The sequence below is a fragment of the Leptonychotes weddellii genome, chromosome 11, assembly GCF_054177405.1.
Source record: "Leptonychotes weddellii isolate Sample4059 chromosome 11, ASM5417740v2, whole genome shotgun sequence".
Lineage (NCBI taxonomy): Eukaryota > Metazoa > Chordata > Mammalia > Carnivora > Phocidae > Leptonychotes > Leptonychotes weddellii.
Window position 1 is genome coordinate 62513351 of NC_138379.1, and position 13842 is coordinate 62527192.

Consider the following 13842-nt stretch of genomic DNA (forward strand, 5'->3'; position numbering starts at 1 on the left):
GAAATAGGTGGAGTATAACCACAATTTTTTCATACAGAGTTTGGTTACAATTACATAATAATTTGAGGTGGCTGCAGTCCTTTTTGAGGGGCTGCTTCAAAATAATAGGAACTGTTCTTATTACTCTGTGAAACTTCCTTTTTACGCCACCTGTTCTTTCACGTTTGCCATTCAGGAGACAGCGTCGCAAACTTCCCTAGAAGTGATGAGCTGAGATGGTGGGCTGGCTCCCTGCAGAGTTGAGCTCCAAGATTTTTATGTGATTTTTCTAGCAAACAAGTCTATACTAACATCAATAAATGGCATTTATTTTCCCAACTCAGAAATGAATCAAACACATTGCTATTTTTGATGATCAAACTGTCAAATACTGTTTCAAATATCTTTCAGCCTTCTTCTATGTTTTTTTTTATTCCCTGTTTTATATTTGAAAATAAGACTATGAAAATTCAAGCTTTGAAAATCTCTAAGGACCTTGTCATAGCCATAAAAAAAAAAAGCTTTAAAGCTCATAGTCAGAAAGGGAGAGAAATAGAAGGACACATTTGCCCAAAAAACCACTGGCTGCTAATACAGAATCATGTCTGTGTTCCTTCTCATAGAAAGTCGGTAGTTTGGTTTCCAGAGAAGTATAATGATTATGAGAGTTATTGTTTTTTCATTGCCAGCCATGTGCTAAGAACTTTGCAAACACTTACCTCATTTAATCCTTATAACAAGTCCATAAAGTGTAAGAGAGTAAAATAAGGCCTCTTTTTGAGGAAGGAAAATGTGCAATCTCAAATAGCAATGTTCCTTTATGAAAGGAATCTCTTTAAATAAAGGAAAACTAGGGGTAGCCAGCTGGCTCAGTTGGTTTAGCGTCTGCATTTAGCCTGGGTCATGATCCCCGGGTCCTGGGATCGAGCCCCACGTCGGGTTCCCTACTCAGTGGGGACTCTGCTTCTCTCTCTCCCCCTGCTTGTGTTCTCTCTCAAATAAATAAAATCTTTATACAAACAAATAAATAAATAAAGGAAAACGATAGAGGAAAATAATTCCTGAAAGTACTTAGCTCATACAGATTCCATCGGTTCTCTAATGGCCTTACCAAGTGTGGACAAGCCGCTGAATCAAAGCTGGAGATCCAGAACCCATTTGCTGATTCCAAGTAGGACTGAACTGGCTACACCATTCCTTCTATCAATGGGACATTTAACCCTCATGCTGTCCTCCTGGTCAACGCAAATTTTGAAATGGTTTTGTTAAAAAATCTGCCCTTATCCATGTTTGACTAGATGTCAAGAATTGTAGAACACTTTTTAATCATTGTAGGAAGTCATTAATGAGTTGTATATATTATCAATCCCTTTAGATGTAACTGAACTTAAACTGAATTTATTGGGCTTTCTTTTCTCTGTCTCTCTGTCTCTGTCTCTCTACTTCTCCCTTCCCTTTCCTGCCTAAAGCTGAACTAAACTGAGGGTTCTAGAGGGGAGGGGGTCAGAGGATGGGTTAGCCTGGTGATGGGTATTAAAGAGGGCACGTACTGAATGGAGCACTGGGTGTTATACGCAACAGTGAATCATGGAACACTACATCAAAAACTAATGATGTAATGTATGGTGATTAACATAACATAATAAAAGAAAAAAAACCATAAGGAACTCAAAATAATTCTGGTATTTTAGATAACAACCATTTGGTTATCTCTGCTCTGGAAATCTGCAAATATTTAAGGCAGCACAAAATTTTGTTTCTTCTTAAACAGAGTTAAAATTACACAGTCGAAGAAACCAAGACATGGAGAAAAATTTTGACAAAGTCGCATAATAGGTGAGATTTGCAGTTTAAACCCAGGTCAGCCTCACTTGAAAACCTATGTTTCAGGCCAAAAAAGCAAAGCCTATATTTTACAGAATTTATGGGATGTAACAATAAATAACAGGAGCACCTGGGTGGCTCAGTTGGTTAAGTGTCTGCTTTCGGCTCAGGTCATGATCCCAGGGTCCTGGGATCGAGCCCCGCATTGGGCTCCTTGCTCTGCGGGGAGCTCGCTCCTCCCTCTCCTCCCCACTTGTACTTTCTCACTGTCTCTTCTTCTCTCTCTCTCATATAAAAAATAATAAAAAATCTAAAAAAAATAACAATAAGTAACAATGCTGAGAGCTAATACTTATTATAATTAGACCTGTTTTAATGATCTAAATATATTAATATTAATAAATATATTAGTTCATTGAATTCTCACACCAACCCCATGAGGTAGGTGCTATTATTACCCGCATTATACAGGTAAAGTGGCTACTGCACAAAGCTGAGATTCAATACCTTGCCCAAGGTCATGGAGCAAGGGGTAAACTGGAGATAGTGTAGATTTAGAGCCCAGACTCTAACCACAGTGTTATGTAACTTACAACAATTCATTTCTACCAGTAATCAACTGGAAAATGTTAGTAACAGTAACATAGCTATCAGTTAATCCAAAAAAGAATTAAAAGCTAACTATGGAGAAAAGTTCTTGAAGATAATTCTGTTTTTTAAAAACCTTAAAAATGACTAAAATGAGAAACAGTTCACGTTCATGGGTGCTACCTCGCAGGGTTATTGTGAAGACTGAATGAGTTAGTGGTGCCTGGGTGGCTCAGTCGGTTAAGCGTCTGCCTTCGGCTCAGGTCATGGTCCCAGGGTCCAGGGATCCAGCCCCTCATTGGGCTCCCTGCTCAGCAGGGAGCCTGCTTCTTCCTCTCCCTGTCATTCCCCCTGCTTGTTCTCTCTCTCGCTGTGTGTATCAAATAAATAAATAAAATTCTTAAAAAAAAAAAAGATTGAATGAGTTAATATGTGTGAAGCCTTTATAGCAGCTCCGGACATAGGAAGTACTCATAATATTAGCTATCATAATTTTTGGGAATCAGACTCGCCACTTAGTACGATCTTGGACAAGGTCAAATGATTCTCTCTGAACTTTAATTTCCTCATCCATACATGGATCAATATCCAATGTCTTAGTCCTGCAGTGAGAATTAGATGAGCTAATGGGTCAAACCTGGCAAGGACTCCACTGAGGTTAATCATCTTCCTTCTCTGGGGAAAATACAGGGTCTTATTTTTCTTCTGAATCTGCTTCTCCAGTATTCCTTGGACTCAGAGATTTCAGGCATCAATAGTTTCTCCTTTATTTGTGTATTACTTTCCCAGGGCTACCACAGCAAGGTGTCACAGACTGCGTGACTTATACTGGGCATCCCTTGTCTCACGGTTCCGGAGGCAGGAAGTCTGGATTCAAGGCATTGGCAGGTTGGTATCTTCAGAGGGCTTGGAGGGAAGTCTGGAGCAAGCCACTCTCCTAGGCTCAGGCACTCCTTGCTTGCGGATGTCCTTTTTATAAGGACAGTCATATTGGATTAGTACCCATCCTAATAATCTCATTTTAATTTGATTACCTCCCTGAAGGCCCTATTTCCAAATAAGGTCACATTCTGAGGTCCTAGAAGTTAAGACTTCAGCATCTTTGGGGGGGGACGAGTGGGGAATGTACAACTCAACCCATAACAATTTGATAGGTTTTGTTTTGCATGGTTTTAATTTGAGAAACTGATGTCAAGTTGCCAGTTTTTGTTTTGATTTTTGCCAAGCCAAGTCTTAAATAAAAAATAACAGTTGTCCATTAATTCCAACATTTTATTTAAAACATATTTGATGCTTAAAAATTGTCTTGCTCTGAGTGGCATCAGTTTCGGCAATACGCTTTACAAAAGGCATCCCGGGATGGAAGCAAGTAAGGCAGAGCCGTATGGGTTCTGGGCCACTGTCTTCACTAAGACCAGATAGGCACTGCATTTCTTCATTGCACTTACAGGGTGGGAGTTCTGGGAAAGATTGAAAGATTTTGTTAGAAAATCTGGGTGTTTGCTACTAAAACAACGACAGCAAAACATCCCTTGACCGCCACCGGCCACCGCTCTAGGACACTTGCACGAAACTCATTAAATTAGTCTTGAGTAATTTTGACATGGGAAACAAAGGCAGAAGGAAATGTAGATAAAATTAAATGTCCTTATAACCTGCAGCCCATTGACAAATACTTGAGGCAGGCAGAGTAGAACTTTCCTCCAGGAAACTCCCAAAGCAACTTGACATTTGCTTTGCTAGAGGGAAAAACGACCTTGGCTTGACATTATAGCAAGGCCTCTGGGATCCCGGGAATCTTCTTTAGCATATGAAAGTCCTTTTGGAACTTCCCTTATCTTTAATTCCTCCAAAGCCAAGGTACATAATCAGTTGCTCCTCACAATCCTGGGGCGCCAGGCAGCATGGGAAGCAGCTGCTCTTTCTGCCCACAGGTCCTGTCCCTGTGCTTTAATAAAACCACCTTTTTGCACCAAAGACGTCTCAAGAATTGTTGGGCATCAGCTCCGGACCCCAACAATACTACTCCAAAATCTACATCAATTTGTCCTATGTGTCTCCTTATATTATGTTGTTCATGTAGTAGTAAGTGCTATAAACTGAAGGTTAGTGTCTCCCCCAGATGCTTATGTGAAAGCCCTAATCCCTAGTGTGATGGTATTTGGAGATAGGGCCTTTGGGAGGCAATCAGGTCCTGTAGGTGGAGGCCTCTTGAATGGAATTAGTGCGCTGAAAAGAAGAGACACCAGAGAGGTGATATCTCTCCCCCCTGTGAAGACATAGCAAGAAGACACCGGCTCTGCAAACCAGGAAGAGAGCTCTGACCAGGAACCAAGCCTGCTGTTACCTTCATCTTGGACTCTGGAGCCTTCAGAAGAGTGAGAAATAAATGCTTGTTGTTTAAGCCCCCAGCATCTGGTATTTTGTTAAAATAGCCTGAACAAAGACAGTAATCCCAAAGCAGAGTTCTCCTGTAGCGTCCTTGCTAATGCACTTGGCATGTCGACACACCCTGCCTGGCGCGTTTCTCCCATCCCTGCCAATTTCTCATTCTAGTTAATCTCTTGGGAGAGCCGTAAGAGGCCTGAGTTACGGGCCACCTCTAAATCAGGGAACAAGGATTTAGCAGTTGAATTTTCTATACCAGGGAAAACAGTCATCCCTTACGAACTTCTCTGTCTCTCTCTTTCGCAGTACTTTGTACTGACCTTTTAAACATATTTTATTATGGGGGCACCTGGGTGGCTCAGTCGGTTGAGCGTCTGCTTTGGCTTCAGGTCACAATCCCAGAGGTCCTGAGATCGAGCCCCACATCAGGCTCTTTGCTCAGTGGGGACCCTGCTTCTCCCTCTGCCCCTGCTCATGCTCCCTCGAGCACTTTCTCTCTCTCAAATAAAGAAATAAAATCTTTTAAAAAATTTTATTATGTTTAATTCCAATATAGTTAACAAATCCTGTTATGTTAGTTTCAGGAGTGCACTACAGTGATTCAGTACTTCCGTACATCAGCCTGTGCACTCCTTAATCCCCTTCATCAGTTTCACTCATCCTCTTACCTACCTCCCCTCTGGTAACCATCAGCTTGTTCTCTATAGTTAAGAGTCTGTTTCTTGGTTTGTCTATTTTTTTCCTCTTTGTTCATTTGTTTTGTTTCTTAATTCCACATGAATGACATCAGATGATAATTGTCTTTTTCTAACTAACTTATTTTGATTAGCATGATACACTCTAGTTCCATCCATGTTGTTCCAAATGGCAAGATTTCATTCTTTTTTAGGGCTCAATAGTATTCCATTGTGTATATCTATATCTATATCTATCTATATATCTATATCTATATTCCACCTCTTCTTCAGCCATTCATCAATTGATGGGGACTTGGGCTGCTTCCATAGTTTGCTGATTGTAAACAATGCTGCTATAAACATAAGGGTTCATGTATCTCTTTGAATTAGTGTTTTTTATTTTTCAAGTAAATACCCAGTAGTATGATTGCTGGATCATAGCATAGTCCTACATTTAATTTTCTCAGGACCCTCCATACTGTTTTCCACAGTGACTGCTCCACTTTGCATTCCCACCAACAGCGCATGAGAGTTCCTTTTTCTCCACATCTTTGTCAACACCTGTTGTTTCTTGTGTTTTTGAAATTGGCCATTCTCACCAGTGTGAGGTGATACCTCATTGTAGTTTTGATTTGTATTTCCCTGATGATGAGTGATGTTGAGCATCTTTTTATGTGCTAATGGCCATCTGTATGTTTTCTTTGGAGAAATATCTGTTCATGTCTTCTGTCCAATTTTAAATTGGATTATTTGTTTTTGGTATTGAGTTGTGTAAATTCTTTATATATCTTGGACACTAACACTTTATCAGATATGTCATTTATAAATACCTTCTTCCATTCAGTAAGTTATCTTTTAGTTTTGTTGATTGTTTCCTTTGCTGTGCCAAAGCTTTTTATTTTAGTGTACTCCCAATAGTTTAATTTTGCTTTTGTTTCCCTCATCTCAGGAGACATATTTAGAAAAATGTTGCTATGGCCGATGTCAGAGGAATTACTGCCTATGTTCTCTTCTAGGATTTTTGTGGTTTCAGGACTCAAATTTAGGTCTTTAATCCATTCTGAGTTTATTTTTGTATATGGTGAAAGGAAGTGGTCCAGTTTCATTCTTTTGCATATAGCTGTCCAGTGTTCTCAACACCATTTGTTAAAGAAACAGTCTTTTTCCCATTACATCATCTTGCCTCTTTTGTCAAAGATTAATTGACCATGTAATCATGGGTTTGTTTCTGGGCATTGATCTATGTGTCTATTTTTGTTCCAGAACCATACTCTTGCTTACTACAGCTTTGTAGTATTACTTGAAATCTGGATTGTTTTTTCTTTTTCAAGATTGTTTTGGCTATTTGGGGTCCTTTGTGGTTCCATTCAAATTTCAGGATTATTTGTCCCAGTTCTATGAAAAATGCTGTTGGTATTTGATAGAGATTCCTTTAAATCTGTAGATTGCTTTGGGTAGTAAAGACATTTTAATAATAATTGTTCTTCCAATTCATGAGCATGGAATATCTCTTCATTGTTGGTGTTGTCTTTAATTTTTTTTATCAGTGTTTTATAGTTTTCAGAGTATAGATCTTTCACCTACTTGGTTAAATTTATTCCTAGGTATTTTATTACTTTTGGTGCAATTGTAAATGGGATGGCATTCTTAATTTCTCTTTTGTTGCTTCATTATTAGTGTATCGAAATCTTGCATTTACATTGATTTTGTATCCTGTGACCTTACTGGATTCATTGATCAGTTTTAGTAGTTTTTGGTGGAGTCTTTAGGGTTTTCTATATATAATATGCCATCTGCAAATAAGTGAAAGTTTTACTTTCATTTTTTTTCCTTACCAATTTGGATGGCTTTTATTTCTTTTTCTTGTTGGATTGCTGTGGCTAGGACTTTCAGTACTATGTTGAATAAAAGTGGTGAGAGTGGGCATTCCTGTCTTATATCTGACCTTAGGGGAAAAAGCTCTCAGTTTTTCACCATTGAGTGTGATGTTAGCTGTGGGTTTTTCATATATGGCCTTTATTACACTGAAGTATGTTTATGTTCCCTCTAAACCCACTTTGTGGAGGGTTTTTATCATGAATGGATGTTATATTGTTTTGAATGATTATTCTGCATCTATTGAGATAATCATACAGTTTTTATCATATCTCTTGTTGATATGATGTATCACATTGATTGATTTATGAATATTGAACCACCCCTGCATCTAGGTAATAAATCCCACTTAATCATGGTGTATGATTTTTTAATGTATTATTGGATTCAATTTGCTAACATTTTGTTGAAGAGCTTTGCATCTATGTTCATCAAAGATATTAGCCTGTAGCTCTCTTTCTCTCTCTCTGTTTTTTAGTGTCTTTATCTGGTTTTGGTATCAGGGTAATGTAAACTTCATAGACTGAATTTGGAAGCTTTCTTTCCTCTTCTATGTTTTGGAACAGTTTGAGAAGAATAGGTATTAACTCTTCTTGAAACATTTGATAGCATTCACCTATGAAGCCATCTGGTCCTAGACTTTAGTTTGTTGGGAGTTTGTGGATTACTGATTCAGTTTCATTGCTAGTAATTGGTTTGTTCAAATTTTCTCTTTCTTTCTGATTTAATTTTGGGAGTTTAGATGTTTCTAGAATTTTCTCCATTTCTTCTAGGTTGTCCAATTTGTTGGCATATCATTTTTCATAATATTGTCTTATAATTCTCTGTCTTTCTGTGGTGCTGGTTGTTATTTCTCCTCTTTCATTTCTGATTTTATTTATTTGAGTCCTCTCTCTCTCTGTTTAATGTGCCTGGCTAAAGTTTCATCAATTTTATTGATCTTTTCAAAGAACCAACTCCTGGTTTCATTGATCTGTTCTATTGTTTTTTTAATTTTCTATATAATTTATTTGTGCTCTAATCTTTATTATTTCCTTCCTTCTGCTGGGTTTGGTTTTGTTTGTTCTTTTTCTGCTTCCTTTAGGTGTAAGGTTAGGTTGTTTATTTAAGATTTTTCTTGCTTCTTGAGGTAGGTCTGTATTGCTATAAACTTTGCTCTTAGAACAGCTTTTGCTGCATCCCAAAGACTTTGAACCATTGTGTTTTCATTCTCATTTGTCTCCATATAATTTTTTATTTTCCTCTTGATTTCTTGGTTGACTCATTCATTGTTTAATAGTATGTTATTTAACCTCCATGTATTTGTGCTCTTTCTAGATTTTTGTGTGTGTGTGTGTTGTTGATTTCCAGTCTTGTAGCGTTGTGGTCAGAAAAGATGCATGGTTATGACTTTGATCTTTTTTAATTTGTTAAGACTGGTTTTATGGTCTAATATGTGATCTATTCAGGAGAATGTTGCATGTGCACATAATAAAAATGTGTATTCTGCCTTTTTAGGATGGAATGTTCTGAATATGTCTGTTAAATCCATCTGGTCCAATATGTTATTCAAAGGCACCATTTCCTTGTTAATTTTCTGTTTGAATGATCTGTCCATTGATGTAAGTGGGGTGTTCCAGTCCCCTACTATTATTGTATTATAATTGATTGCATCCTTTATGTTTGTTATTAACTGCTTTAAGTATTTGGGTACTCCCACGTTGGGTACATAAATATTTATAATTTTTTTTTTAAAGATTTTTTTATTTATTTGACAGAGAGAGACACAGCGAGAGAGGGAACACAAACGGGGGGAGCTGCAGAGGGAGAAGCAGGCTCCCCGCTGAGCAGGGAGCCCGATGCAGGGCTCGATCCCAGGACCCTGAGATCATGACCTGAGCCGAAGGCAGACGCTTAACGACTGAACCACCCAGGCGCCCCATAAATATTTATAATTGTTATATCTTCTTGTTGGATTGTCCCTTGAATGATTATATAGTGTCCTTCTTTGCCTCTTCTTACAGTCTTTATTTTAAAGTCTATTTTGTCTGATATAATCTTTGTTACCCTGGCTTTCTTTTCACATCCATTTGTGTGATAAATGTTTCTCCATCCCCTCACTTTCTTTTTTTTTTTTTTTTTAAAGATTTTATTTATTTATTTGAGACAGAGAGAATGAGATACAGAGAGCATGAGAGGGAGGAGGGTCAGAGGGAGAAGCAGACTCCCTGCCGAGCAGGGAGCCCGATGTGGGACTCGATCCCGGAACTCCAGGATCATGACCTGAGCCGAAGGCAGTCGCTTAACCAACTGAGCCACCCAGGCGCCCCCCCTCACTTTCAATCTGCATGCATCTTTGGGTCTGAAATGAGTCTTGTCTCTTATAGGCAACATATAGATGGGTCTTGTTTTTTTAATCCATTCTATCACCCTATGTCTTTTGATTGGAGCATTAGTCCATTTACATTCAAAGTAATTATTGATAGGTATGCATTTATTGCCATTTTATTACTTCTTTTATGGTCATTTTTGTAATTATTCTCCATTCCTTTCTTCTCTTGCTCTCTTCTATCATGAGTAGCTGGCTTTCCTCAGTGATATACTTGGATTCCTTTCTCATTATTCTTTGCATATCTCTTACTGGTTTTTGCTTTGTGGTTACAATTCAGTTTTCATATAATATCTTCTGTATATTTCAGTGTGTATGAAGCTGATGGTCACTTAAATTTAAACCCATTCTTTACCTCTCCTCCCCATGTTTTAGGTATATGGTGTTGTACTTTACATCCTTTTATTTTGTGAGTCCCTGGACTGATTTTTACAGATATACTTATTTACTTTTTTTTTTTTTTACTACTGTTTTTGTGCTTCTCACTTTTCTTACTCTTGCTTGGGGCCTTTCCTTTCCACTCAAAGAGTCTCTGACATTTCTCATAGGGCTGGCTTAGTGGTCATGAATTCTTTTACCTTTTGTTTGCCTGGGAAACTAGCTCTCCTTCTATTCTGAATGATAGCCTTGCTGGATAGAGTATTCTTGGCTGAAGACTTTTTCCCTTCAGCACTTTGAATTTATCATGCCACTCCCTACTTGCGGGCAAAGTATCTGCTGAAAAATCCACTTATAGCTTTATGGGGTTTCCTTTGTATCTGACTGCTTTCTTTTCTCTTGCTGCTTGAAAATTCTCTATCACTACTTTTGCCATCTTAATTACTATGTGTCTTGCTGTGGACTTCCTTGGTTTATTTTGTTGGGGGATCTCTGTGCCCCCTGGATCTGGATTTATGTTTCCTTCCCCAGTTTGGGGAAGTTTACTGCTATTACTTCTGCTATAAATCAGTGGATTCACCCTCTAATACTCTCTTGGCCAGAGCACATAGAGGGCAGCACCACAGGCCTGGCAGTGTGCAAGCATCTCCTATACTGGCCAGTATCACTCCAAAGTGACTCCTGTCTTGAAGAAAGATAACCACACACACATCAGTCAGATGGAGACCCATCAGTGGGCTGGAGGCAGACAACTGGTCTCACTACAGGCCCTGCCCAACAATGAAAGCTTCTCAGGGGATAACACAGGGAAAGCACCCTGTGGTCTGGGGCTACTTTATCTCTGGCAAACGCCTGGCCTGACTCAACTCAAGCTCAAGGCAGACCCAAACTGCCCACTAACACCATAGGGACCCAACACAGCCCACAACAGGCAAAGAGAACTATTGCAAATGACTGAAGGAAAAAGTAGCTCAACCACAATAGCAGGGCATATGAATCAAAAATAGAAGACGCCGCTGAAGTGCCAGATTCTAGTGAACAGGGGACTCTGCATGGCAAGGTACTATAGGACTTCTTCATAAGGCTAATACTTTCAAGTGCAGGAGATGTAGTTGTCTTTCTGAACACAGAGAAACAGACACAGAGAGTTAGACAACATGAAGGGACAGAGGAATATGTCCCAAAGGAAAGAATAGGACCAAATCATAGCAAGAGACCGAAGCAAAATGGAGATAAGTAACATTCCTGATAGAAAATTTAAAATAATGATCATAGGGGCGCCTGGGTGGCTCAGTTGGTTAAGTGACTGCCTTCGGCTCAGGTCATGATCCTGGAGTCCCTGGATCGAGTCCCGCATCGGGCTCCCTGCTCAGCAGGGAGCCTGCTTCTGCCTCTGACCCTCCCCCCTCTCATGTGTTCTCTCTCTCTCATTCTCTCTGTCTCAAATAAATAAATAAAAAAAAAATCTTTAAAAAAATAAAAAATAAAATAATGATCATAAAGAAACTCACTGGGCTTAAGGAAAATGTGGAGGACTTCAGTGGGACCCTTAACAATGAGATAAAAAAGAACCAATCAGAGACGAAGAGCACAATAAATGAAATTAAAAATACACTAGATGGAACAAATAGACTAGATGAAACAGAAGAACAAATCAGTGACTTGGAGGGCAGAGTAATGGAAAGTAATCCAGCTGAGCTGGTGAGAGAAAAAAAACATGCAAAATGAGAATATACTTTGAGAGCTCAGTGACACTATCAAACGTAACAACATTTACAATATAGGGATCCCAGAAGCAGAAGAGAAAGAAAAGGGGGCAGAGAATTTATTTGAAGCATGGGGGCGGGGCCTCAGGGCGGTGGTGCTAGTAAGCTTTGAACACTGCTGTTCCTCTGTAGGAGGGGCTCTTAAGCACTGGGACTGAGGTGGGCTACACAGAAGTGTGGATCAGTGAAAGCACAGCGTGGGGGCGGGATGGTAATGCTAGCAAGTTAGGCAGTGAGTCCTGCAAATGTCTGTGTGTTTATGCTGGGGGGTGTGGGAGGGAAACAGTGCCTGCCAGATCCTTTGTTCCTGGAGGAGTTCCCCAGTGATTTCTTTCCCTCCAGGACATGCTCCGCTCCTGGAATAGTAAACAACTCTTCCACCCATATGTCCCAGGCACTTTTCAAACTGCTGCTTTGATGCTGTACCTTTATGGGCTATTTGTGGGGCTGTCTCTTTAAGGGTGGGGAGTCCGTTTTCTCCAACCCAGCTGCTGATTTTTTAAAAATTCCAGGTTTTAAGTCCCCCTAGTTGTAAGAACTCACAAAATCTGGTTTCCAGAGACAGATGCTATGGAGATTCATCTTCCCTGTAAAACCCAGCATGGGGTTTACTTCTCTCCCCTCTCCATGCCCACAGTGTCCCTCCCTCCTTGGGAGAGTCCCACCAGTCCCTCTAGCTCCCAACCACATCTCTGCCCTCCCTGCCCTCTTCAGTGTGTCCTCTTCTCTACATTTAGCTGGGGATTTCATTCTGCCAGCCTCCAGGTCATTTTCTGGGTTATTTACACTGATGTGAGTGTTATCTAGTTTATCCACAGGAGGAAGTGAGCCTAGGGTCCTCCTACTCCGCCATCTTCCCCGGAAGTGACACACTAACAATTTCCTATACTTTTTTCTGAACTTTGAAACTTTCTAGCAAAATGTATCCCCAAATGGCCAGGTCATTTGACTCTCATTTCAGATTGACAATTTCATAAACAAGTATTGTTTAGATCATTTGCCTTCAAAAATAAATGATTACTCTTTTCTCCCCCACTTATTTTTTTTTTCTTTCTGCTGTTAACTATTATTCATTCAGAGAAAACATCAGCTACTTGATGCCTTGGGGAAGCTGGCTTAAGAGATCTATTTACTATTCTTTGATATTAGTGATATTGCTAACTCTACAGTAGAAATGCTGTATTTTAATAGTTTATGTAGCATTTAATTAGGAGATAAAATGTAATGGAATGTGGTTTATGAGACTCTTTAAACTTGCTCTAGAGGGTCTAGTTGGTCTTCTGATATGTATTTTCATCTCATAATACATGTCTTTTTAATGAACTGCAGCCCCAGAAGATGTTTGCCAAACTATTTTTTTTTCCAAATCCAAATACCTAATGAAACAGCATTTCATTAAATGAATATACCATTGAATCAAATTCCAGCTTCAAAAGTGACAGATTTCATGTGATAGAAATGCTAGGCTTTGTGATAAAGTAAAATTTGTGTCTGGGTTTGGTCTGAAATTTACATCTAAATCCCAGTTTCAGTGCATATTAGTTTGATCTTGGGGAATTCATTTAGACTCTGAGTCACAGTTATTTTTCATATAAAATGACTGTAACAGTAGTCATCTTACACAGCTGATGTAAACATTACATTATACACAAAATAAGTTAAACAATTCTAACTACGTCAAAATTAAAAACTTTTGTTTTATAAGCAATACTGTCAAGAAAGCAAGAAACAACACACAGAATGGGAAAAAAAGTATTTGCAAATCATACATCTAGTAAGGGACATGTACCCAGGATATATAAAGAACTCTTTCAACTCAAGAAATGAAAATATGCATCCACAAAAACTTGCAAAAGCAGCATTATTTATAAAAGCCAGAAAGTGAAAACAAGCAAATGTCATTCAACTGATGAAAAGATACACAAAATGTGGCACATCCAGATAACAGAATATTATTCAACCATAAAAAGGAATGAAGTACTGACCCATACTATGACAT

The 13842-nt window shown here is 39.0% G+C and overlaps 1 protein-coding gene across 1 annotated transcript in view; it reads right to left on the bottom strand.

The window, feature by feature from the left end:
- Nucleotides 1-3651: 3651 nt before the first annotated feature.
- The window catches only part of SLC36A4 (solute carrier family 36 member 4), an 83902-nt gene continuing 73711 nt past the window's right edge, over nucleotides 3652-13842 (bottom strand). Inside the window, exon 11 of the mRNA XM_081799018.1 lies at nucleotides 3652-3851. Within this exon, the coding sequence (XP_081655144.1) occupies nucleotides 3850-3851 (2 nt within the window). The 3' untranslated portion in view covers nucleotides 3652-3849. The remainder of the gene's footprint in view (nucleotides 3852-13842) is intronic.